Source organism: Ambystoma mexicanum, chromosome 14 (assembly GCF_040938575.1).
Source record: "Ambystoma mexicanum isolate Mex_15411 chromosome 14, UKY_AmexF1_1, whole genome shotgun sequence".
In the NCBI taxonomy this organism is placed as follows: Eukaryota; Metazoa; Chordata; class Amphibia; order Caudata; family Ambystomatidae; genus Ambystoma; species Ambystoma mexicanum.
Window position 1 is genome coordinate 85,154,435 of NC_090940.1, and position 24,849 is coordinate 85,179,283.

Consider the following 24,849-nt stretch of genomic DNA (forward strand, 5'->3'; position numbering starts at 1 on the left):
ATTTCGGTGCTGGACTGCCCCTGGGCAGGACAAAGACTGATATGCAAATGGATATTTCCCATCTGTGAAAGGCACAGTGAGTAAAAGCAGTGGCTGCGAACTCTCAAGTGGTTAATAACCACTGAACAGGTTATCATGTCTGTTCTTGCGAGAGAGGGGCGCCCGCTACCTTTGTAAAACTATTTGTTAAGGAACCTGGGATTGGTAACCCTGGGTCTCCTGGGGGCAACCAGACGTGGTCTCCCTCTCACTGTGCTTAGAGAGGCATCAGCTTCACCTCACTGATGATCCCCAACAAGGGTGAAACACGTGTATGGGGTTGCTGGTGGTACTCTCGTTCAGATTGGAATTGCCATTGTATTTCGGTGCTGGACTGCCCCTGGGCAGGACAAAGACTGATATGCAAATGGATATTTCCCATCTGTGAAAGGCACAGTGAGTAAAAGCAGTGGCTGCGAACTCTCAAGTGGTTAATAACCACTGAACAGGTTATCATGTCTGTTCTTGCGAGAGAGGGGCGCCCGCTACCTTTGTAAAATTTAAAAAAAACATGTCTTTTCCTGTTGTCGCCCTACATTAAGAGGTTGCCACTGCCTGCCCTGCAGATCAGCATTTCCTTCCCAGGTAATGCAGGGACCTCACTACTTAGGGGGGCCTATTGGTTTGGCCAGGTGTAGTTTTTGAGGCAAGGGTACGGAGGCACACATTCAATCGAGAGGTTTTTTTCGTGGAAGTTCCAGAATCTTGGGAAGGACTTTCTGGAGAATCTTTCCTTTTCCACCCTCTCTAGGAACCTTGTGACGGGAATATTTGACCACCTGGAGTCATTTATTTTGTTTAAATGGAGTTTGCTTCTTCAAGCACCTTCTGTTACTTGATTGACTGATTCTAAATAAATTAATTATTCTGGAGAAATCCAAAAGTAGCAAGATAGTGATATAAGTGCATAAGAAAAATAAATCTGTGACATTACAAAAAAAAAAAGCTCTAGTTGTGCAGTTAGCTACCGCAAACCCCTCCTTTTCGCAGAATGTTCATCCTGGCACTAGATTTCGAAACCCTCTTCTGGGGCATTAGTAGGCGTCCCAGCTTCCTCGCAGTTCTTTTTACATGTTACAGTTCTTATCCTAATCGTTTCCAGGGAATTAACAACATGCCCACCTGAGAATCCTCCTGTGATGGCCGCTCAGGGGTCCTTTGGCCTAGGCAGGGCCCTCCCCCACTCGTCCTCACCCCTTTGAAAGCCTGGGTCTTGACAAGCGGTGTCATCTGGACTTTCTTCATCTCCTTCACCGTGGCCTCATCGCTCCCCCTTCTTGGAAGAGAAGAAGCAGAATAGGCCGCCACCCTGTCCGCAGGGCCCACCATCCTTCCTGATGCCACGAGGCCCTCTCCCACCAATACTCAAAGGAGGGGGAGCTTCAGGCTGCTCCCCCCCCATCCGCCGTCGCTAATGAGAAGGCTATGATGCGGTTTCACGTTTATGACGTCGCCTGGAATGGCATCACGTGGGTTGGTAGGACACCCGGCCCCTGGGAATGTTGACTTTCAAAGTGCAGAAGCTGTGTGGGGGCGTCTGCAATGATGCGCCCATGACATCTGGATGTTGTGTAATACTTTTGGGCACCGAGTTGCTACAGAGAACTACATTTTTACACTCTAAAAATATCCCTTTTCTCTACACTTCCAAAAATAGGAAGTAGAATACTCTTAAATCCTTACCTGGAGCCATGCTTGGTCGAATCAATTAATCTTTCTTTGGGTTTAAAGCGCGCATAGAAAACTGCACCCTCAGAAGAGCCCACTTCCTGCAGTCTGCATTGCACGCAGGAGCAAAACAATCTATTTTGTGTAGAATACACAGGTGAATATCAGCCTCTGCTCCAGCCTTTTGCTTTTTTATGCATCCCAAAGGACAGAATGGTGCTCCTTTTGTTGACATCATAACAAGGGAGGATAGAGTTTCCATGGAGCGGGGATCAGGCTGTATTTATTCTCTGTGCATTTGTGTATTTAATTCACAGAAGTGTATCAGAGTGCAAACAGGCTTGGACTGGCCTATATGGCAATAGGGCAATGCCTGAACCAAAAACACAAAATGCTTGTGTAGGCCAGTTTTTTTGGTTAAAGTGGGCCACTTTTTTGGCCAATGTGGACCAGTTGGATGAGTTACTTCACTATGTGGCTAGTAGTTTTGACAATTTTTTCTGAATATATATTCTTTAAAAATTGCACAATTTGCATCACATTTGATGAAACAACTCCCCCGTGGGTACTATTCAAACAGTCTGTCACAAAAGGAATGAATTGCCTTTTGCAACTACTGGGCCACTTTTTCATTGGTGCCCGAGACTATTTTATACCCCAGTCTGACCCAGAGTGCCAACTATGTATATATATTATAGTCACTGCATTACAGTGAACTAAGGTGTGTAGCTAGTTCCATAGGAAACCTGAAAATTAAAATTGAATTGCTAATATCTTTTGACTTGCAGGATGGATTTGGCTGATAGTTTGTAAACAGAAAGTTTGTCCCAGACCCCTCCAGACTGGACATTGTGGGAAAGATTAATTAATAAATGAAAAAGTTATTAAGAAAGCAAATAAACACTGTTTTCGGCCTACTCCCATTCATTTTCCCAGAGAAAAAGTCAAAGGGGCCGATTCATGGAATTTGTGCGCCGAAAAACAGGGATTTGTGCGCCATTCTGCCCAAATAAGAACCAACTTGGGCATGAAGCACTACACGATTTCCGGGAGGAGTAATTTCCGTCGTGTAGTTGATAAAATATTTGGTGGGGAAGGCGTGCCCTCTTCTCCCAAAATTATAGCTATAGCTCCCATGGTGCTTTGCAGCAGAGAGGCTTTTCTAAAAAGTAGACCTTTTTTATCTGATCGATGTGAGCGATTACTGTGGTAATATCGGCGGAATGCGAAAACGGAAAGTGCAAAAAAAGCTATTTGGAGGAAGAAAATGAAATCGCATCAGGCCAGAAGCGGGATAGTTTGGACATTTTTGCATTATCTGGGGAATTTCAGGGGGAATCTCGCGAGTGTACTGCGGTAATAACGGAAGATGCGCTTGGAAATGAAAATACATCAGAGGAGCGTTATCACAGTAATTGGCGCCTGACTATCGCAGTAATTATCCGGTGATTATCGGGGGAATGGAAATGGAGAAAAAAAATATATGGGGGCGTATCTGTTGTGAGCACATCTACTGGGCTGGGGGAAATGGGTCTTCATGACAGTGGCCATGGCCAGTGGGCCCCAAAGAAGTCTATTGGTGCAACATGTGCAATGGCCACAGCCGAAGGCCATGGCTAGTGGACCCTAAAGAAACCTATTGCTGCAACATGTATAGTGACGAGGGCTGAAGGCCATGGCTTGTGGGCCCCAAGGAAACCTATAGGTGGAAAATGTACAGTGGCCAGGCCGAAGGGCATGACTAGTGGGTCCTAAAGAAACCTATATGTGCAATATGTACAGCCACTGCCATGACTAGTGGCAATGAAAAAACGATGGTATATATGGTATAACAAAACCCTTGAAATTCACTGAAAAAAAACTCACATTTTGCAGCGTTGCGGCTGTAATCTTGTGAGATTAACGCAGTCTTCCCCTGACAGACGGAACATTTTCAACCCGTATCTGGCTCCCCAACCCACCCCCAAATCCCCAACTTCACATGATGTCTTCTTTCACACTCCCGACCTCTAGCCTGATGCGTTTGCTATTGCTATTTATATAGCGCCTACGGTCAGGCCATCTAAGTGCTGTCGTTCAAAAATATCAGTGTTCCCCTAGGAGTGACTACAAAAACAGAAGAAGTTTGAGTCTCTTTCTGATGTCAAGGATGTTATTAGACTCTGTAAGGTCATGGGGGAGTTCATTCCAAAGTTTGGTCCAAATCTGCCCAGTGGTTTTCGCACTACGCTGTTCAAATACTGCACTTTATTCTCTATGGCAAAACAAATGGGAGTAGGCTGAAAACTGTGTTTTTATGCTTCTTAACTACATTTTCATTTTTTGATGAATTGTTCCCAAAAGCTCCAGATTTGGGGGGGGGGAGCTTCACAAACTTTTGGTTTAGAAAATGTCATCCACATACATTCAGCAAGTCAAATGTTTTAGCAATAGACATCTGGGGAAAAATGGCTGCTTTTTCATTTCTGCAAAGCCTCTCAGCATCTCCGCTGCAATCCACTGTGGGAGATATAGCAATAGTTTTGGGAGAATGGAGCCCTCCCCTTCTCCATCAAACTACTGGATGGAATAACACCAGACTGCTCCTGGAAATCGAGTCAATGCTTCGTGCCCAAGTTGTTTCCTACATGGTCCAATTCTGTCCAGCGATTTTGGCTGTGCGCTGGAGCAACATTTTGTCTTTTTCTCTATAGGAAAATGAATGGGAACTAGGCCCAAAAAACATACTACTTTCTTAATAATTTTTTAAATTTTTTAATAGATCTTTCACAAAATGTCCAGTCTGGGGGGGTGGTGGAGGGGGTGTTGTGGGGGAGGGTAGGGGTCATGGGGCTGAGACAAACGGTGGGTTAGCAAAATTCCCACCAAATCCATCATACGAGTCAAAAGGTATTACCAATTCATTTTTTGGGTTAACTATGTATTTTGATACTCACCTTAAATATAGTGCTGCGACCACCACATTATGAGATCATATAGCGTGAAACGCATTGTGTCGTAGGATGTGCCCTATATCGTCCTGCCTCCGTTTTGTTTGTTGCTATCCTTAGCTGTGTCTTTTATATATATTAAATAAACCCTACTCGTATCTACTTTGATGTGAGTTTTTCATTTTTTGAAATGTCTGTTGGCTCGCGGAGAGTGCGTTTATTTCTCTCTTTTTTTCTGATATATATATTCTGTCATATAACTGATTAACAAACAGTCACATATTCAAGTCACACTCTCCATGGCGAAAAATAAATTCCAGGGCACTGATTACTTCCCAATACTTTCCTTTTTATTCTATTCCGTGGAATCAAGGCAAAAACAAAATGTAAAAAGCCATCCAAATAAGGCTCTCCCATTCAGTGTCGCAATGGATATGCGTGATGCGTTTCGCGGCTTTGCCGCTTTTTCACAACAAATGCATACTCCAAAAAGTGCCTATTAAATTGTCCATTGCATGATGGGATTTAGAGGTAGAAAGGGGACTGGTTACTCTTTCTCTGCAATTTTACTTTTTTAGTTTTTTTCGTGTCAGTCATCTTTACTTATAATCAGCACACATTATTATTTGTAATGCTCATTATTATACTGTGCAGTACAGGGATTAAACAACCAGTGTTAGAATGTTCAGTGATTGTACATGGAAATGATTTGCATCTGTAACGTGTTAGTAAAATATTAAATACTGCGCGAGGTAATACACGCGCATATAAACTTCAGGTTCTCTGATTGGGATACATATTGTTTGCTGCGGTATAGCATGGTTGACATAGTGCATAGTGCTCGATTTCCAATTTTTAAGGTGTCATAGTGCAAAAGAAACATGTTTTTCTGTAGAAAGCCATGTGCATTAGCAGCATGTTTCTCTATAAAGCACTATAGTCCATTAGCAGCATATCTCATTTAGATTCCCTAATGAGATGACCTTAAAGTGCATAATGCATTAATAATCTAAACCAGCATTAGCAGCATTGAATCAACTCTGCCCAATTTATTGCATAGTGCTAGCAGCCTACCCCATGGAACAACAACATTTTTAAATGTAGCAATAGTAACACGTTACCCATCCATCTAAATACATATCTAAAAGCGAACCGCTCAATTATTTGTTTCTTTGACTCCATAATTACTAATCACATGATTCTGGTTGCAACTCTCATAAAATGATGTGTCGGAACGACCCGCACAGTGTTTAAATATCAACGTCCTCTTTCCTATACATTTAGGATCACTTTATCTTCCCTTACATTATTGAACCTTCAACAAGCACTGTGATCTGTACAATTAAAAACATCTTATAGAAGATAAAAGAGAAATAACAATCACCAATAAAAAAACAGAAATAGTTAAAAACAATGATCATAGCATTATCTAAGCAATATATGTTGGCGGTGCTGCTTTTGACATTCAGAACTTAACCTGGTACAAAACATTGGACAATATACATGGCTTGCCTTATTGACCCAGAAACGTATATAATTCTTTGTCGATGTTGTGACCATTTGGTTGCTTGATTTCAAAGTCCAGGATGCAACGGCTTTCTTTTTGTCATAACCTACGCTCTCTATCGCCGCCCCATGGACCAATTGCAATCTTATGAATGCCCAAACTTTCCATATTGTTACTGTGGCATTCCGCAAAATGTTTGGCCATTGGGTAATTGCCGTCATTATGTATGATAGCTCGTACGGGTTGTTGAATACGGATCTTCAATTTGCACTTAGTGCTCCCAATATACCATTTCTGACATGAGCATGTCAAAACATATACAACATACTCAGTTTCACATGTTATTCTGTCCAGTATCAAGATAGTGTTACCCAATATTGGATGTTCGAATGTTGCAGTTTCTGGCATATTTGCAAATTATATATATATATATATATATATATATATATATATATATATATATATATATATATATATATATATATATATATATATATATATATACACACACACATACTGAACAACTTTAGTTAAGGGACAGTTAAGGTGATCACATTTTATGCAAAACCCTTGAAATTCAGCGGATGTGATGATCATCTTAACTCAGGGGCCAATTTGGGGACCTTGTGCAATAATACTACTGCCCCTCCCCCCATGTTGCCCCCTCTCACTTTGCTGTTTGTCATACCCTGCCCATGCGTTGGTCTGCAAGCCCTGTGGTGAACACCATAGGGTACAGAGTGGGTTGGTTGCCCCACAGCCTGCCCTACCGGCCGGTTTACCAGCTGTGGGTTTAGCACTAAAAATACTGTCTACCCACTGTGTGGAAATCTGAGGGGAGGGTTGTGCTGCATGGTGCAGTGATCTGGGGGTGAGGGCATGGATTTCAGTCTTAGGCCCTCTGCCCATTAAAATGCTATTCAGGCCTATATTCTCTGTGATTTCACTGCTGTGTTAATGCTCATCATATTTCTAGGATTATGGGGGTCTGCCACCTCCCATTGTTTTAGGGCCCCCACGACATCGTCCGGTCTGGTTAATGGCTCCTCCATGACCCCCCCCCACCCCCCGCGAGCTTCAAGAAGAACCCAGAGTAGCCTTGTTAGGTCTGCCAGCTCAGTCAAGACAAGACTACATTTGCACCCATTTACTGCAGTTGCCCCCTAGGCTGCTGATTCTGGGGTGTACGTAGCGGGTAATGGGGAAGGTGGACAGTCGGGGCTGCTGCGCAGGAGGGGGCCACTCACTGTGGCCCCTCTGTGGCTATCCAGCCCCTTCTTGTTTGAGTCTGTGCCCTTAGGGAAGGGGCTTGCAAGATTAGCAACACAGTGTTTTACAGCCCCTTCAGTGTCCGTATTTTCCATGGGTGCAGCAAAGCTGTTGAGGGCCGGGTGCATCGCGTAATCTTTTTTGACTCTCTAGGGGCTTTTCCTGGCCAGTGATTCCCCCTGGGGCCACTTAAAAAATGCACTGTCCCCGGATTTGTGGTCTGTGCTGGCCCTCATTGCCACAGGTTCGTCTTCAACCACGTTGGGTCCGATTATTTATTTATTTATTGATTCATATATTTGTACATTTGTAAAGCGCACAAAGCCCAATGGGAATGCCAGAGGGAGGGGAGGGGGTCAAAGCTGATCACCGGGTGCTTGTTGGAGTGCATGGCCTCCAGAAGAGGGTTGTTCGAAATGGTGCCATTATCACCCCCATTATCACCCCGTGCACACTGTCGGTTAGATCCATCTGGGGTGATGGGCAAATCCCTAAGCAGGGTCTCAGGCGGTGGTGAGTCAGCCTTGTCGTCATCTATGGTAAGGTCTATAGCCCGGCGCACAGGCTGCAGGTGTCAAGTCCTCTGCTGGTGTTGGTGCTTAAGGTAACCTGGGCCTCTTTGGCCTCTGTCTTTATCATTGCCCCCTCCCCCATGCGTCCTGGTTGGCATCAAGAAACTGATTTAATTGATCAGGTTATGTGCCTCCCCGTAAGTCTCACGGGGCTGCAGGGCCCCCCATGCGTCCTGGTTGGCATCAAGAAACTGATTTAATTGATCAGGTTATGTGCCTCCTCGTAAGTTTTATGGGGCTGCAGGGCTGTACCTTTTCACCCCCAAGTGAGGAGAGATTCTCATGAGGATTAACCATCATGGCAGCGAGGGAAGCAGTACAAGGCATGAACCCCCCACAACCCAACCTTTCACCTACTTTCACCCTTTTCTTCAGAACCATCTTGGAGCATTTTCCTTCTTCTCTGTGGGGGCCAAACACCAGCGCACTCTACCGCGGGCTTCACCCTGCGGGGAGGCTCCAAGCCACTTACTGAGGAGGGGGCATGGCTTCAGTCTGCAGCGGAATGGCAAGTCCCCTGGGACAATCTTGGGTTGGCGAGAACAGAGCCAAACCGGCGTGGACGGTCGGGAAAGCCCCTCGGGTTGCCCATTGGATGGAAATGTAGCCCAGCCTTGGGCGTTGGACTGTCCGGCAGGACATTGGATTCTGCTAGTAACCTTGGGGCAGCTCACACAGCTAGGTGGCCAAACAGGCAGCTGGCGGGTCTAGGGTCAAGGTCATGGTAACAGATTACGGTTGATGTAAAACACACGTGGGGTCTCAGTCAGGATTTGTGAACATTTTTATGTAATAAAATGCAGCCTGTTTACCTCCAACAAGGATGTAGTATCTTGTGTATAATACAGTATGTGTTGCATGAAGACATGGGCATATACAATTGCACCCCTATGGAGGCGCCGCCATGGCCCAACAAGAGCGCCACCATTAGTGGCTGCCTCATGGGCCATGACAGGGGCCTTTGATCTCACTACTGCTCTGCTGTGGCTTCCTGGGGGATGGGGTATTATGGGGAGGGGGCACGGCAGTGGAAGGTGAGGACCTGCCTTTCCTGCATGCGGTGGGGCCGTGGCATATGTAAGGGGGAAAGCCACTTCATCATCCTCTTTCCCGCCGCCGCCGCCCGCCCCTCAGATGAACATAGCCCACCCTCCCATCCCCTCATGGTTGCAGCGTTATTGATAGCTATGAAATGGGTTATTGATCATGTACAACTTTGTTGTGAAGATGTGAGTGTGTGATTATACTGTGAATTTATTTGAGTGTTGCATTTCTTTGGTGCTGTTGACTGGGACCTGCACAATGGATTATGAAAATGTTCGGACCATGACCAAAATGTTGAACTAAGATGAACTATGATTTTGTTACCCGGGTTGTGGGGTCCAATAGGCCAAACCGGCATGGACGGTCTCGGGTTGCCCATTGGGTGGAAATGTAGCCCAGGCTTGGGTGATGGACTGCCCGGATGGACATTGGATTCTGCAAGTAGCCCTGGGCCAGCTCAGACAGCTAGGTGGCCAAACAGGCAGCTGGCGGGTCAACAGGGCTGCTAGGGTCGTCATGGTAACCGATTATGGTTGATGTAAAAGACACGTGGGGTCCCATCAGGATTTTTGAGAATTATTCTGTAGTAAAATGCAGCCTGTTTACCTCCAAAATTGGTGTAGTATCTTTTGTATAACACAATGTGTGTTTCATGAAGACATGGGCATACCCTACTGTATCCCTATTGTGCACTCAGGCTGGGTTGCTTTGTCAATTACTGGCATACACCAGCCCCTTCCTCCCCTTTCTGAGCTGCATTGACCCTCTTCTTTGAATGTAACCCTATACGATTGCTGCTGCCATCTTAAGTGTGGTGCTCGAGCGATATTGAAATGAAATGATGAAATGTGAGCCTAATATCGATAGCTAATTTCATTTCACTCATTTGCATAACTTGAGAATTGGTCAATCCCATCATTCATACTCCAGCATAAAATTCACACACAAATGGGGCTTTTCAACCAAACAAGTCTCCCAAAGCAGAATCCCGACTCACGTCAAGATCGAGGGTGAGACGCAGCACTTCTCTGTGGAGCCGCTCTCCCTCCTCCCAGACCATGCCAGGGTCTGGGTCCTGTGCGCTGTAGTCCCAGTGTAACAACGGCTCCCCGCTTCCTTGGGAAACTTCATGGATGGATTCTTCCAGAAGGTCATCGTGGGACGGTGTACAGTCACCTGGAAGAGAGATGATGATGCTTGAGAAATAGCAATAACTGGCATCACACCTTCAACAGTGGAAGTGCAAACTGGGGCAGATCTAGATTCCGTAAATTAGTTTCTTGCACCGTTTGGGGAACGTGAGCAGTAATCAATTAAAACCCTGATGTCTGCCACGGGTGTTGCTAGGTCTGGAAAAGAACCGGGGCTACGCTAATGTCGGGACTGTCGAGACTCGGGGCTAGCTAGCCTTTTGGTTATTGCTACTGAGCTTCTATCCAGGGCTACAACCAAAAGACCCGGGGCTATAGCCCCCCCAGTTCCCTCCTAGCAACGCCTCTGAGGTCTGCCACGTTACAAAAGCCACACGTTCTTCGCTACTTTGGCAGCTCCCCAGCCACGCCGGCTTTGGTGTGCATTCCACAAATGAAGGCCCAATATAGGCTTCAAAGACTCCGGAAAGACCCATGCTTAACCAGCAGATAAGTTAACTGTTTCTCACTTCAACAAAAAAGATTTCAAAGCAGGTACTATTTTAAGTGATTTCCAAAAAAGGTTTGTGGTGAATAAACATTCTTATGCTGGAATCCCAATGAATTAAATGCTATTCTGGTCAGGAAGGTGGACATTCCTATGTTTATCTGAGCTTCACCACACAGAGGCAGGATTAATATAGTCACTTTTTAGCCACACAGCTCGTTAAAAGTAGACACCCTTTACCAGGCCTCAAAACTTGCACTCCCCTCTAGCTAGTGGTTTTGGATTCTTTGTGAGTAAGACATGGTGTGCTGTGTGTATGTAAAGAACTTGAAATGGCAAATAACCATTTACGCCTGGCTAGTTAATTACAACTTGAAATTGTCCCCCAGGCCCTAGAACTTCACGCGTTCCAACGCGTGCTTGCAGTCTTCGATCCTGCTAGCTTCGGAACACAAATTAAACAAGAAAACTCGACTGGACGCTGACTAACACAAGTAGTAAGGGAAAGAAACAGAAAGATCAAGAGGCAAAGAGGTGTCTAAAAAAATGAGAGTACCAAAAAAATGTAAGGGTTTATAGATGCCTCCTGGATGATGGGAGGAATAAAATGGCAAGGTGCTGGTGAGGGGGCTAGTGATAGAAGTTTCTTAATATTATTCAAGACCCAAACTCTGGCAGTTCCTCTTAATTTGAGAGTCCAAAAATGAACTCTTTTGTGTGTGCTGTTATGGTGAATAGGATTGTGGTATGCGCGAAAACGATCCGGGGGCCTACATTTACGAAAAAAACGATTTATTTGAAATAATCATATATTGAAATAATCATATATATTCAAGTGTATTTTCTACAAAACAGGGGACAGTAAATAAGTACTTTCAATCAATGAATGAAAACAACTTCATACCAAAATTACAAGCACGCCACAACCACTCAGTCACTCTACACCATGCGCATATCCTCATCTCAAAACTCAAACCACATGATAAAAAAACTGAACAGATTGTCATCAGTAATAAAAGTTTTTGAGGGGAGATAGATGCATATTAATTCTTCACATAGACATCTTCTCCCCAGTGTTCCAAGATTGCACGACCCAACTGGTTTCGACATGTAAAATAATGTATAACGTCTTCATTAGGGGCCCAAATGCAAAAAAACTAAAACAGACAATGTTCTAAAATCTCTTCAATCTTGCTGTCTGTCTACTCATGAACATATTTACAAAACAACATTGTTTAAAGCACAGCACCACGGTGAATAGGATAGACAGAGACCTACGCCCTAGAGAGAAAGTATTATGATAAAAAACACCGTTTTAATTGTGCTGTAGAACCAGAATGGGAGCAAACCTGAAACCAATTTTGAACACGTCTTCTGAAAAAACAGTGAGGGAAGTAGAAGTGGCATATGCAGGGGGGATGTTCACAAAGCTGGGGGTTGGTCTCTGGTAGGATTGCAACCCTGGGTTCAAGTTCAGCAAACATTTGTAGGAAAAAGAAATAACACAACAGAGCGACTCACAGATCCAGTGATAGACCTTTGCAATTTAGGGATCCTCATTGCAGGGTATGGTGCACAGGTAACACTTCCCAGTGTCAGGAGGCCACTGACTTCTCCGGACTACACCGTAGGTCTCGACTGTATTTCTAGGTAGTTATCTCTTAGGTTCAGTCTCTCTCACTTCTGCAAGTGTTCTCTAGTGTTGTTTGTGGACTTGCCATTTCCACCAGATCTGGCCTATGGCTACCAGCTAGCCTTACTCTGGTCCTGATGTTCTGGTGTGTGCCTCATTAGCTCTAAGCCCATGGTCAACTAGGCTTCCATCGTGTTAGCCAAGCTACTTTGACACCTCTCCACTGTATTTCGTATTTTATTTATTTGTATAGCGCACCAGCCCGAGGGCAACCGGGCGCATATTTTACAGCACATAGGTACATGAATGGCAAGGATACAGTTACAGTTAGTCAAAATACATTCACAAGGGCAGTATGAGACAGTTGCAGGCAGTCAAACAGCATTCACAAGGGCAGTATAGTGCACCGTAGTGCAAGTTGGCAGGCAAAGTAGCAGGCGTAAGGAGGGTTGAGAACTGTGGGCCCCCCCGATCCTACCTTCTACCTCTCAACCCCCCTACTGCCTGTTGTCCTTCTTGATTTGGTCAATACTGGGTTGGTACTCACGTCGGGCCATTTAAAGGGATTTTGGGGGATCGAGCATAGCAAAATGTTGGGGCTCCCTGAACCAAATAAATAAAAGAATCCAAGAATCTTTGGTCACATGCACCCTTTGTCGCAATTGACATTCATAGCTAGAATTGTTGCCAATCAAAATAAGCATGGGGATTCCTTTCAAGTCCACATAGCCAATCATCTTTGCTGGAATCGGAATAATAAACAAGTGGAATTTCAAGAGCAAAAATTAGCATATGATATGATATGGCATTTGCAACGCGCCTATACACAAGTGTTTCAAGGTGCGACGAGGCAAGGGAGGGGGAACAGAGGGAAGACAGAGACAACGATCTTACTAGGCCATGTGACATTGAGATTGCGCAAGTGCATGGGGGAGGGGGAACAGGGAAAGTGGAGGGGGAAGAGGGAGGGGGCAATGCAGTACATAGGATAACAGTAATAATACATTGAATAAATAAGACAATTGGTAAAAAGTGCGGCCAGCTTGTGGCGAGCGCATCCCACAATGAGGGCACTTGTGTGCTATCAAAGGTAAAATATGCATTTAAACAATAGCAGTCACACAGATGTTATTCAGGTTGTAAATATGGACGAGGAAACACAGATCAGGGGCCATATATGCATGTACCCCAGCATCGACGATGAACTCACATTAGCAGCCTCACAAAATGGAGCCTCACAAAATGGACAAATACTCCCCCACCGTGGGGGGGGTACATGGAATCTTGAGGAGGCTGAAGGACAATGGGTAGGCCTCCTCTACCAAGAGATAGACATGGTTTGGACTAGAAAAGTAAAATGTTGAAAGGGGACAATTAAAAAGGAGGGGCAGCTGCAGAAGATAGAGAAAGCTAGGACGAGAAAGAGCACAGAAAGAAAGAAAAGGAAGATTAATGCTGCCTGGGGTGGTCGCTGCCTCGAGCGGCCCCCCCAGGGATCTCTGAACCTGCTGAGCTGGGCTGCGTCTGTCAACTGCAGCCCGGCCTGAAAATCAGCCAGAGGCCGCGTGTGTGGAGCGGCCTGGGTGAATGAAAATGCCCCCACCCGGGGCCGTGTGTGCGGGGCGGTCTCCAGGACACGAGCGTAGCCTGAGAGGCAGTAGCCCGCCTGGTGGCCAACCGGGCAGTCCAGAAGGAATGAAAGCCCTGTACCGCGCGAGCGATGGGGCCCGGGTGAACATAACGCCCCAGCCCGGGGACGAACCTGAGTGCGGCCTGAGGGCTAAAGGCCAGCCGGGGCCAGTCCAGGTGGCTCGTCATTACGAGAAGCCCCGGGCCGTGTGTGCAGAGCGGCCCAGATGAAGACCGTGGCCCTGGCAGCAAGTCCGCCCGCACTGTGGCCAAGCAGGGTGGGCGATGACCCCGGTGGTGCAAGCAGGGAGAGAGCGAGACCGCCAGGGGGCCTGCGCGTTACCCGCTCTCCCCGGGGGCCAGGTCTGAAATAATAGACATTGCCCGGAAAGAACAATAATCATATGATAAACAATCAAAACCTTTTAAAAAAGAAATCCTCATAGAAACGTGACATGCAGAAGAAGCCTGATTGTAGCTTTCCTTTCTCCATCATAAATGTAAGTAACTGATGTGAGACTAATATATGTCACCTGGGTTTACTGCTCTGCTTAAAGGCTTTAAATACAGCCGACAAAAGATACTTTGATAAGGCCTCATGCTTCTAGTCATTTGACAGAGACTTACAGATTGTTTTTCATGATGTGAGGAACGTTTTAAATTGTAGGAAAATTCAACCCTTTTGGTGTGAAATAAGCAGACATGAAAATAAGCTTGCCAGGGGTCTGTGACGTTTGGTCTGCTTTCTCTTGTTTAGGAGTCCTTCCACTCAAATAGCCTCCATGAAAAGAACGCTAAATTCTTTTAAAGGTAAATTTATCACCAGAATGCGAAAAGGCAAACAATTTCACAGAAAACGATACAGTGATATACAGTGAGATACGCGGATTCGTCCAAGATCACAGTATCGTCCGGCAGCATAGCCAGGATATGAGCTTCAACACTTTGGTTCCATAGTTTAAAATATGCCTATCTAATCACCTGTCCCGCCTAAGGCTTTTTATGGCATGGGGTGCGGGAGGGGGTGAGGTGCCAAGGTTTTACAACTCTCGCTTGGACGGACTGAAGTCCAGACTTGCACCATAATGATGCTACATTAATTTTGTATAACTGCTGCTTTCTGGTGCAGTTGTGCTGTTTTGTAGCACAGTAGGTGGTGACGTCATCAATGTTTTGGTACGGTTATCTTATATGGGAATGCAGAGCTCTGCAAACAAGTGGTTAACACAATGAGCTATCTTCTGAATCATCGTGCTCACTAAGGTATCTATATGCAGTTCAAATGTGGTTATTGCACATGATGGACCATTCCCCAAAGAAGTGTTATTTATTTATTACATTTGATTATATGCCCAAATCCAGAGGTATCACGGCGTAGGTTACAGTATTGTAGTAAAAAACTTTCTGGTTACAGGTCAAAAATATCAGGCGATTAGGACAAAAAAACAATGGCAGTGGGGTTACAGTGAAGAAGGTTAACAGGGATGTATATGAAACAATTACAGCAAATCAATTACATCATGTTGCAAGTCTTTTAGTCAGCAAGTCTTAGCCAGCATCCCAAGAAGAGAGCATATCTCCCATTCCAGACTTTCAGCCCAATGGCTCCAGGTTAAAGAACGAATCACACTCAAAATCCTCACCCTCACCCACAAATGCCTCTCATTCTCAGCCCCGTCCTACCTATCAGAGACCATCTCCAAACCCTCCTCCGCCCGTCCCACCAGAACGCAATACACCAACCTACTCTGCATCCCACACATCAAAAAAGCCAAAGCCGGTGGCCTAAGCTTCCCCTACATTGCCGCCAAGACCTGGAACGCTCTCCCTGGAGACATTAGGGTGGAAAAATCGCTCCCGATTTCTCGTAGGAAACTGAAGACCTCTTTCCTTGCACAATAATCTGACCCCTGCGAATCCATGTAAATATGCTGCATTGCTACTGTACAAATACCATATTTCCCACTGTAAATAATGTATTCCTTCTTAATATTGCTTTATTTGTATTGTATTGTATTATTTGTAACCAAGATATGTCTTTAACAAGTGCCACGATGCCCCCGGGCTGACGTGTGCTCTACAAATCTGAATAAATAATAATAATTTTGAAGCGGTAATCTGTTAGTATGAAATCTCTACAGGAGTAGTGGTCTAGCGAAGCGCTACAGTGAACACAGAACGCATTACAGGATTCATTGATTAATTCTGAACTTATCTGACAGCAGCCCGGCACCAGGCTGCAGCTTCAGCACCGCACTAGACAATATTGCGGCATGGGTCATTTGTGTTTTGCAGAAAACGTGCACTGACTTCTTTCCATCAGGCAGCCATGTGGGGGCCCAGCACATGAGTCCCTTTTGCCCTCCCAGAGAGACGTCTCTAACCTCACTGTTCCGCACATTCTCCTCCTGATGGATCTTAGTAGGACTACTCTCTTTTTCCAACACACTCTTTCCCTGTCTTGGTCCCCCCACCCCCTCCTTTTTCCTGGTGGTGTCTCGCTCCCACTCTTCCTTCTAACTTCTTCTCTTCTCCTCAGTCCTGCTGATCTCATCCTCCTCTTCCTGCTCTCTGCTCCTTAATTGCCTCTGCCTGCTCTCTGCTCCTCACTTGACTTTGCCTGCTCTCTGCTCCTCAATTGCCTCTGCCTGCTCTCTGCTCCTCACTTGACTTTGCCTGCTCTCTGCTCCTCAATTGCCTCTTCCTGCTCTCTGCTCCTCACTTGCCTCTGCCTGCTCTCTGCTCCTCACTTGACTCTTCCTGCTCTCTGCTTCTCACTCGACTCTTCCTGCTCTCTGCTCCTCACATGACTCTGCCTGCTCTCTGCTCCTCACATGACTCTGCCTGCTCTCTGCTCCTCGCTTGACTCTTCCTGCTCCTCGCATGACTCTACCTGCTCTCTGCTCCTCACATGACTCTGCCTGCTCTCTGCTCCTCACATGACTCTGCCTGCTCTCTGCTCCTCACTTGACTCTGCCTGCTCTCTGCTCCTCACTTGACTCTTCCTGCTCTCTGCTTCTCAATCGCCTCTTCCTGCTCTCTGCTTCTCACTCGACTCTTCCTGCTCTCTGCTCCTCACTTGACTCTTCCTGCTCTCTGCTCCTCACGACTCCGCCTGCTCTCTGCTTCTCACTTGACTCTTCCTGCTCTCTGCTCCTCACATGACTCTGCCTGCTCTCTGCTCCTCGCTTGACTCTTCCTGCTCCTCGCATGACTCTACCTGCTCTCTGCTCCTCACATGACTCTGCCTGCTCTCTGCTCCTCACTTGACTCTGCCTGCTCTCTGCTCCTCACTTGACTCTTCCTGCTCTCTGCTTCTCAATCGCCTCTTCCTGCTCTCTGCTTCTCACTCGACTCTTCCAGCTCTCTGCTCCTCACTTGACTCTTCCTGCTCTCTGCTCCTCACGACTCCGCCTGCTCTCTGCTTCTCACTTGACTCTTCCTGCTCTCTGCTCCTCACATGACTCTGCCTGCTCTCTGCTCCTCGCTTGACTCTTCCTGCTCCTCGCATGACTCTACCTGCTCTCTGCTCCTCGCATGACTCTGCCTGCTCTCTGCTCTCTGCTCCTCACATGACTCTGCCTGCTCTCTGCTCCTCACATGACTCTGCCTGCTCTCTGCTCCTCACATGACTCTGCCTGCTCTCTGCTCCTCACTTGACTCTGCCTGCCTCCACACTGGCCCAGGTGTTGGAGTTTCCCAAGTGTTGATGTGAGTGCTCCAGTGGTAGGGTGACCAGACGTCCCGGTTTTCCCAGGACAGTCTGGGAAAATCGCCCTCTGTCCCGGGGTACCGGGAGTTTTAACATTTTTTGAACCCTGTCCCGGACACCAATTCCAAAATCGCGAAATTCTGCCAGCGCTGCGCCAAAATGGGGGCATGAATGCTTTTCAAGCCCCCATTTCCTCCCCCTTCCCCGCCCAGGCCGCTCTCGTCCAATTAGAGGAGTGTGCCTGTGAGCACACCCCCACAACAGGCCAGAGACATAAAAGTAGGACTACAGTTTTATCAGAGTCCCATGTATGTTTACTGGAGACCTACTTCTATGTATATGGCCTGTCCCGTTTTTCTTTTTTAATCTGGTCATCCTATTCAGTGGGGACTGAGATTGCGCTCAGGGATTAGCTTGTATCATTTGGCTCAGCCCTCAACCCGGGTGTAATGAAGGAATTCCTTTAGGATCCCGATTGGCTCCACGGGTCAAGTGCATAAAGTTGTATGCCGCTTCTTGGAATCAGGCGGCTCTGTCACGGTGGTTTTGTGATGTCAGCACAGAGCCACGGGGCTCGTGATGAGTCACCTGTTTCAGGTCACCATGTGACCAAGTTAATAAAATGACTGAGCGCCTTCCTACTCAGCAGTTGCAACCAAACTACCTTTCTCAGAGCTGTTATTGCAGCCCTCGGCTGCTGGCTGTGCAATGGCCGCTCTGCCTCCCAGGGCACCCTCACTGTGATGGGGCTGGACTGGCCGGCCCCAGAATAACTGGCAACGAGGATGGGATTGGCAGGAGCTGATCCTGAAGGACAAGGGAACTGACCTGTCCCTACCACGTGGACCATGTGGATAAGCTTGCTAAGGGGGCGGCCGTGCATGGCCGCTGGGGAAGGCAGCCTTGCCCCGATTTGCAGCAGGCATCTCCGGTGTAGGCTGCTATGAGCGCCTGCCCAGCGGAACTCCAGAAAACTGTCAGCCTTTCCGATGACCGTCAGCTTATGCTGGCGAGGTCTCGAATACTGCGGGGTCACGTGTCACTGCATTACTATATATTGAACTCCTGCCTGGGGGAGATGAATGGTGTGGTGTAGCCGAGTTGGACCCGATCACGTGGGCAAGGGGAAACCCGAGTCACGTGACACAGGCGTAATAAAGATTTGCGCGGAAGAGGTCAGAGATGGATGAATGATACCCGACCTCCTAGAACACACCGGAGGTTGGGAAACCAAGCATCACACTGGCGACGAGGAGTCCGACACTGCGCGCGTGTCAGATTAAGAAAAAAAAACACAAACAACGATAACTACGTGCCGCTCTGCTGCCTGCCCAACATTCCACTCCACAACTATCAGGTAGGCCTAGAAGGGCCCAGGAACACGAATTCCGCTCCGCTGCCTGCCCAACATTCCACATCAGGAATACCAGAGTGGGCCCAATGAGGCTCAATGACTGCATATATCACTGCTCCCCAGCAACCATAAGGGAGACACAGTGGGGCGCCCAGGCATCAGAGGACATTGCTGTGCCCCAATCACAGCGACCACGTAGGGACACGTGCCGCCACTGACATAGCAGAAGGGGAAGGAAGCGCGCAAGGAAAAGGTGCGCAACTGGCGATCAGCAGGCCCATGCCAACACAGCGAGGTGAGCCAACATGAGGAGCCCACACACTAACCCGTCCAGAGCAAGCAGCAGCTGTGCTGTGAGAAGGGACAGCATTTCTCGACCGCAGAGCCAAGAAACCAGTCAAACTTCTTTCATGAAACCATTTGACCCCTATACCACGGGAGCAGCCCTCAGATGGGGGATATGGCTCCTACAATTTGAGCTCCACTTAAAAGTCAGTGACATCAAAGGTACAACAGCCAACGTCAGTGTCTGAGGTGAGGAGTTTCATGGGTATGGCCACATACTGTGCAAGGTTTATACCCGACCTGGCCACCCTTGCAGGGCCGCTGAGGGAGCTTACGAAAAAGGAAAAGCAATGGGAATGGACAGAACAACACCGCAAAGCATTTCAACACATAAAAGATTCGCTATCCAGCACCACCAAAATGGCATTCTTCAACACCGACCGGGCCACAGAACTCCTGGTAGATGCCAGCCCAGTAGGACTGGGGGCAGTACTCACACAAGCGGACAGAGATGAAGCGTCTACCCAAATGCTTTTGCCAGTTGAGCACTAACAAAGACAGAACAAAACTATGCCCACATTGAGAAGGAGGCACTGGCGATTCTGTGGGGCTGCCGTCATTTCAGAGTGTATCTACTAGGGAAACCGGCCAAAGTGATACCGATCTTCAGGGGATCAGCAATGAACCCCCCAGCTCGGCTACAAAAATGGATACTCCAACTACAGCCGTTTAACATTGACATCGCGTATAGAGCCGGAGCAGACAATCCGGCTGATTACCTGTCTCGCCACCCACGACAAGCCACCAGACATGTAGAGGAACATGTGGCCGAGATGGAGGAGCATGTGTGCCACGTGATCGTCTGGTGCACGCCCACGAGCTCTAACACTGCAGGAAATAGCGGATGAAACAAAAGAAGACACCTGTTTGCAACGAACCATACAGACCATACAATCAGGTGACTGAGACACTACTTGGCTGCAGTAGCACAACGCACCACGGCAGCCCAAGAAAAGCTACAGGCGCTATTTGGCATCCACCATGAGCTCACCATATCGGAAGAAGGCATTGTGTTGAAGGGACACTGAATCGTTCTACCGGAGACACTGGAAGAAAGGGCCCTAAAACTAGCACATGGAGGTCATCAAGGCATAGTGAAGACCCAAGCATACTTGAAATCAAGGATGTGGATGCCACAGATGCAGCACCCCGTGACTGAACTGGTGGAAACCTGTGCGGCCTGCAAGTCCTCGAGGAGACTAACGATACCCGAACCCATCACAAGCGCGCCCAGGAGCCACACGAGGTGGGAGTCGGTGAGCATGGACTTTTGTACCATTGCAGGAGAGGGGTACCTCCTCGTCCTAGTTGACGAGTTCAGCAGATACCCGAAAGTGGAGCACGTCAAGTCCATGAACGCAGAGTCAGTCATCAGTATTCTCCGTACATGGGTTGCACAGGAAACTGAAGAGCGACAATTGACCACCATTCACCAGCCAGGAACTCAAACAATTGCTCACCAACCTGAGTGTCAAACATAGGAAGATCATCCCATGCTGGCGACAAGCAAACAGTGATGCGGAACGTTTCATGGGGTCCCTAAACAAAACCATAAGAATTGCAAAAGACCACAACCAGCCATGGCTGCCGGCAGCATATAGGTTCCTGCAAGTACACTGACAACCCCCCACAGATCCACTGGAGTAAACCCAGCGACGTTGATGTTCGGAATGCCAATACAAGCCAAACTACTGCTACACCTGAGCTGGGTCTACCCCGACCCGAACATACCACTCATGGAAGAGAGGCAAGCCAGGCAGAATGAGAAAGAGAGTCAAGCTCGCCATGCACAACACAGAACTGCAGCCGGGGGATAACGTGTTGATGAACCCCAGAGCGCCCCAGAAGAGAATTACACTGACATACGAATCACGTCCCTGGACTGTACAAGATGCCAACCACAACATGTTGACAGCCGCCACAGGGACAGCTGTAGTGACGCGTAATGTGTCCAACTTCCAGAAAGTTCTGGAGACACTGTGGAAGGAGCAACCGGATACCTGGACAGCAAGTGGAAATCCCCCAGTAGATCCTGGGACACCAGCAAGAGCAAATGGGAGCACAACCCCGCAAAGTGAATCAGAACCAGTTTTTACCCAAGGACGGGACCCCTGGCCGAAAGCCTCCACGAGGTAGATCCACCCAAGAGAACTCCCTGAAGGTATCAGCTTCGAGAGAAGCCACGGCCATCGTCCCGACTACACGGATATGTACTTCAACGGATCTACCATCAAAGAACCGGGGCAGATGAGAACCAGTAAGAGAATTTGTTATGAAATGTTGTATTGATCAAGCATTCTAAGTTTGGGAGGAATGCAGTGTAGCCGAGTCGGGCCGGATCATGTGGGCGAGAGGAATCCGGAGCCACGTGACACGTGTGTAATAAAGATTTGCGAGGAAGAGGTCATTCCGGCACAAGCCAGGAACATAGCGAGTCAAGTGTGTTCTTTGCTCCGTGTGAGTGTGGGGACGAGTGAGATGGATTAATGATACCCGACCTCCTAGAACACACCAGAGGTCAGGAAACCAAGCATCACAAATGGCACAGCAAGGACTGCCACTGCAGTGCCTTATGCATAGTTCCCACGTGGGGGGGAGAGGAGTGGCACCATGAGGACTGCCGGCGCATTAATATACAGTGAACTCCTGCCTGGGGGAGAAGAATGGTGCGGCAAGCCGCTGCAGTGACTTGTACAAAGCCTCAACAATGACCCTGCCTATCCTTGCAGCCACGAGCCAGGAGCAGGTCATGCCGCTGGGCCTTTGCCCAGCACCTTTAACATAACATCCCAGGGCCCGGTCACTCTGGAGCCCCCAACACAACAACAATCCTACCTATCCTTGCGGCCAGGAGCAGGTCATGCCACTGGGCCTTTACCCAGCACCCTCGTCAGCGCAGCTCCACATAATGCTGCCGTCGCCCTCATAGACAAAGAGCTCCAGCCAGGAGGTGAGGAGGGGCGCGGAGGGGCATGGAAGGGCACGCCGAGGCCCACTGCATCGACATATAAGACTCCTACTGGGGAGAGGTGCGGTGCGTCGATGACAGCCGACGCAATGTTATGATTAAAACTCCTGACTGGGGGGCAAAGAGAAGTGGCGCGCTACCCCCGTCACAATAATAGAAGTAAAACTCCTGCCTGGGGGAGGTTGTGGTGCGGCCTCTAAGCTACTGCCTTGATTGAGGACAGAGGAGCGGCCTGCCCCTTTGCATGAAGTCAAGAGTACGCCTCCTTGGGGGAAAAGACAGGAGCGGCCTACCCCTCTGCGTTCAAGATATGCCTGCAAGGTGGCACAGCCTCTGTGCCGCTGCCGCAGAGAAAGGGCAGGACCGGTGCAAGCACTAGGCAAGGTTAGGCGCTTGCCTAGTGAGACTCTTAGAGCAGCAAATGCCGCCTTTGGCAAAAGAAATTTTGTAATCATTTTTTGTATACATTATACATTAATATTCTATTTCTTCTCGATCGACTACTTGAAAGGTGGCACTCAGCAATTCAGGTTCGGGTGTGGACAGTGGGTGGCGCTGTGCCATGCGCAGGGCGGGATTCAGATCGCATCTGCGCATTGAAAGTAGCACTGCACGTGCCATCGTGCAAATGTTGTTCTGTTCTGGACCGTCGCTTGGCCCGTCCCGACAGAACAGCTCAGTCAAGAATCCCAGAATTAGGGCAGTGCGGAGAGGAGTACTTGTATGAGGGCAACGAGGAGAGGAGTACATGTATGTTCAGAATAGATATTGATAAAGAATGGGTGCTGGGGCATAGCGGTGCTTGTGAAGTGTGTGGGAAGGGGACTATGTGGTGCTTTGCACAGGGGCTTCAACAGGCTTCCAGAGTGGGCTGCAGGCCCTCCGTGGATTGGCCGGGTCTAGCAGTGATGGGCTGTGTAGTGTGGGTTTCTCCTTGCTCTTGGTCCCTACCTCCTATACTATGGAATGACACAGACAGTTTTGATGTGGAAAAATGATTGGCCGTAGGTATTTATTTTCTACAGAAAATAACACAAACAAGAATCATGATAACAACATGTGTATGTGCTTTTGGGCACACCATGTCCAGGGGTAGAGATGCCAGCCTTCTCCTTGGCCAGTCTCGGTTACCCTCGTGCATCTGTTCCTGGACACGAGCCGCCTACAACTTTCTTCTACAGTGTACCAAAGAAAGTACTCAGCGTTCCCGCTCCTCTCTCCGCTCGTTTCCTTCTTTCCGAAGTTTTGCAGGGTGGGTTGGGTGGCAAAACGTTTCCTTCTCCCTTGCCCAGGTCCCAAGACGCTTACCCGAACGAGGTGAGCGTCTTGCCTGGTTTGTTTTCCCCTTGTCCTTTGGCCGTACTTATACCCACTCTGTCTTTTGTTATTCTCATGGGGGCCAGGCCCTCCTCAGCCCCCCTACAGGTTTCCCTTCGCACCTTCCCGTTGTTGGGGGCTATTGCCTGGCAACGCTGGGGCGGTGGCGCCAACTGGCTGCCCCTCCCCCTGTTTCTTTGCGCCATCTCGCCCCCACCCCGCGCGTAACCCCCCAGGCCCTCCATCGGGCTGTACTTTGCATGGCCCGGGGCCTGGGGCATAGGCTGTGTAGTGTGGGCTTCTCCTTGCTCTTGGTTCCTACCTCCTATACTATGGAATGACTTACAGACAGTTTTGTTGTGGAAAAATGATTGGCCGTAGGCATTTATTTTCTACAGAAAATAACACAAACAATCATGATAAAAACATGTGTATGTGCTTTTGGGCACACTGTGTCCAGGAGTAGAGATGCCAGCCTTCTCCTCGGCCAGTCTCGGTTACCCTCGGACATCTGTTCCTGGACACGTGCCGCCACACCTGAGTGGGCATTGCCCCGGCCGCTCAAGTTCCCCCCAAAAGTACCCCTGTCTACATCCCCGCTCCTCTAATGCCCTGAAATTATTGTCTGATAAAACCCCCCGTAATCCCTTTGTTGGATAGGTGTACCGCGTCATGATGTGACTTCTCGGGGTTATTTTGGAAAAAACCCCGCCTTATAAAATGGAAGCCTGTGCTCCTGCCATATTTTACCACTGCCTTGTTCAGTTTCTTCCTCGCTGTTTCCACGGCCTGCCTCCGATGTGCCCCATCCTATGTTCTATGTGGTATCATTATTGACATGAAAATCTCCGTTTTTCCCCAGCCTGAGATCCCTTTAGATCCCCTGTTAACATTCCCTCTTGCCAGCCCCTCCCCTGCTACAGTATTCCGGGCAACTGCCTCCCTTATTCTGAAAGCCCTTTAATATGCTACCGTATCTTTTTTAAAATGCTCCTCATATCTAGCGCAACCCTTCATCTCATACTTTATTAGTAGACTGTTTGTTGTGTCTATTACCCCTGCTATTTTTGCAGTGCATGTAGCTGCGTCTAGATGTGCTGCCTCCCAACTTTTACTTTTTCTCTTTAGCCAAAAAAGCCCCTTCCAAGGATTTCCATATTTTTGTTGTCATCACCTTCCCTTCATTTTTACACCTGTCAAAAAATACATTCTGCACATGTTTTT

The 24,849-nt window shown here is 47.9% G+C and overlaps 1 protein-coding gene across 1 annotated transcript in view; it reads right to left on the reverse strand.

The window, feature by feature from the left end:
* FMN1 (formin 1) overlaps positions 1 to 24,849 on the reverse strand; it is a 1,014,107-nt gene that overhangs the window by 531,639 nt on the left and 457,619 nt on the right. Inside the window, exon 3 of the mRNA XM_069638563.1 lies at positions 10,027 to 10,205. Within this exon, the coding sequence (XP_069494664.1) occupies positions 10,027 to 10,205 (179 nt within the window). The remainder of the gene's footprint in view (positions 1 to 10,026; positions 10,206 to 24,849) is intronic.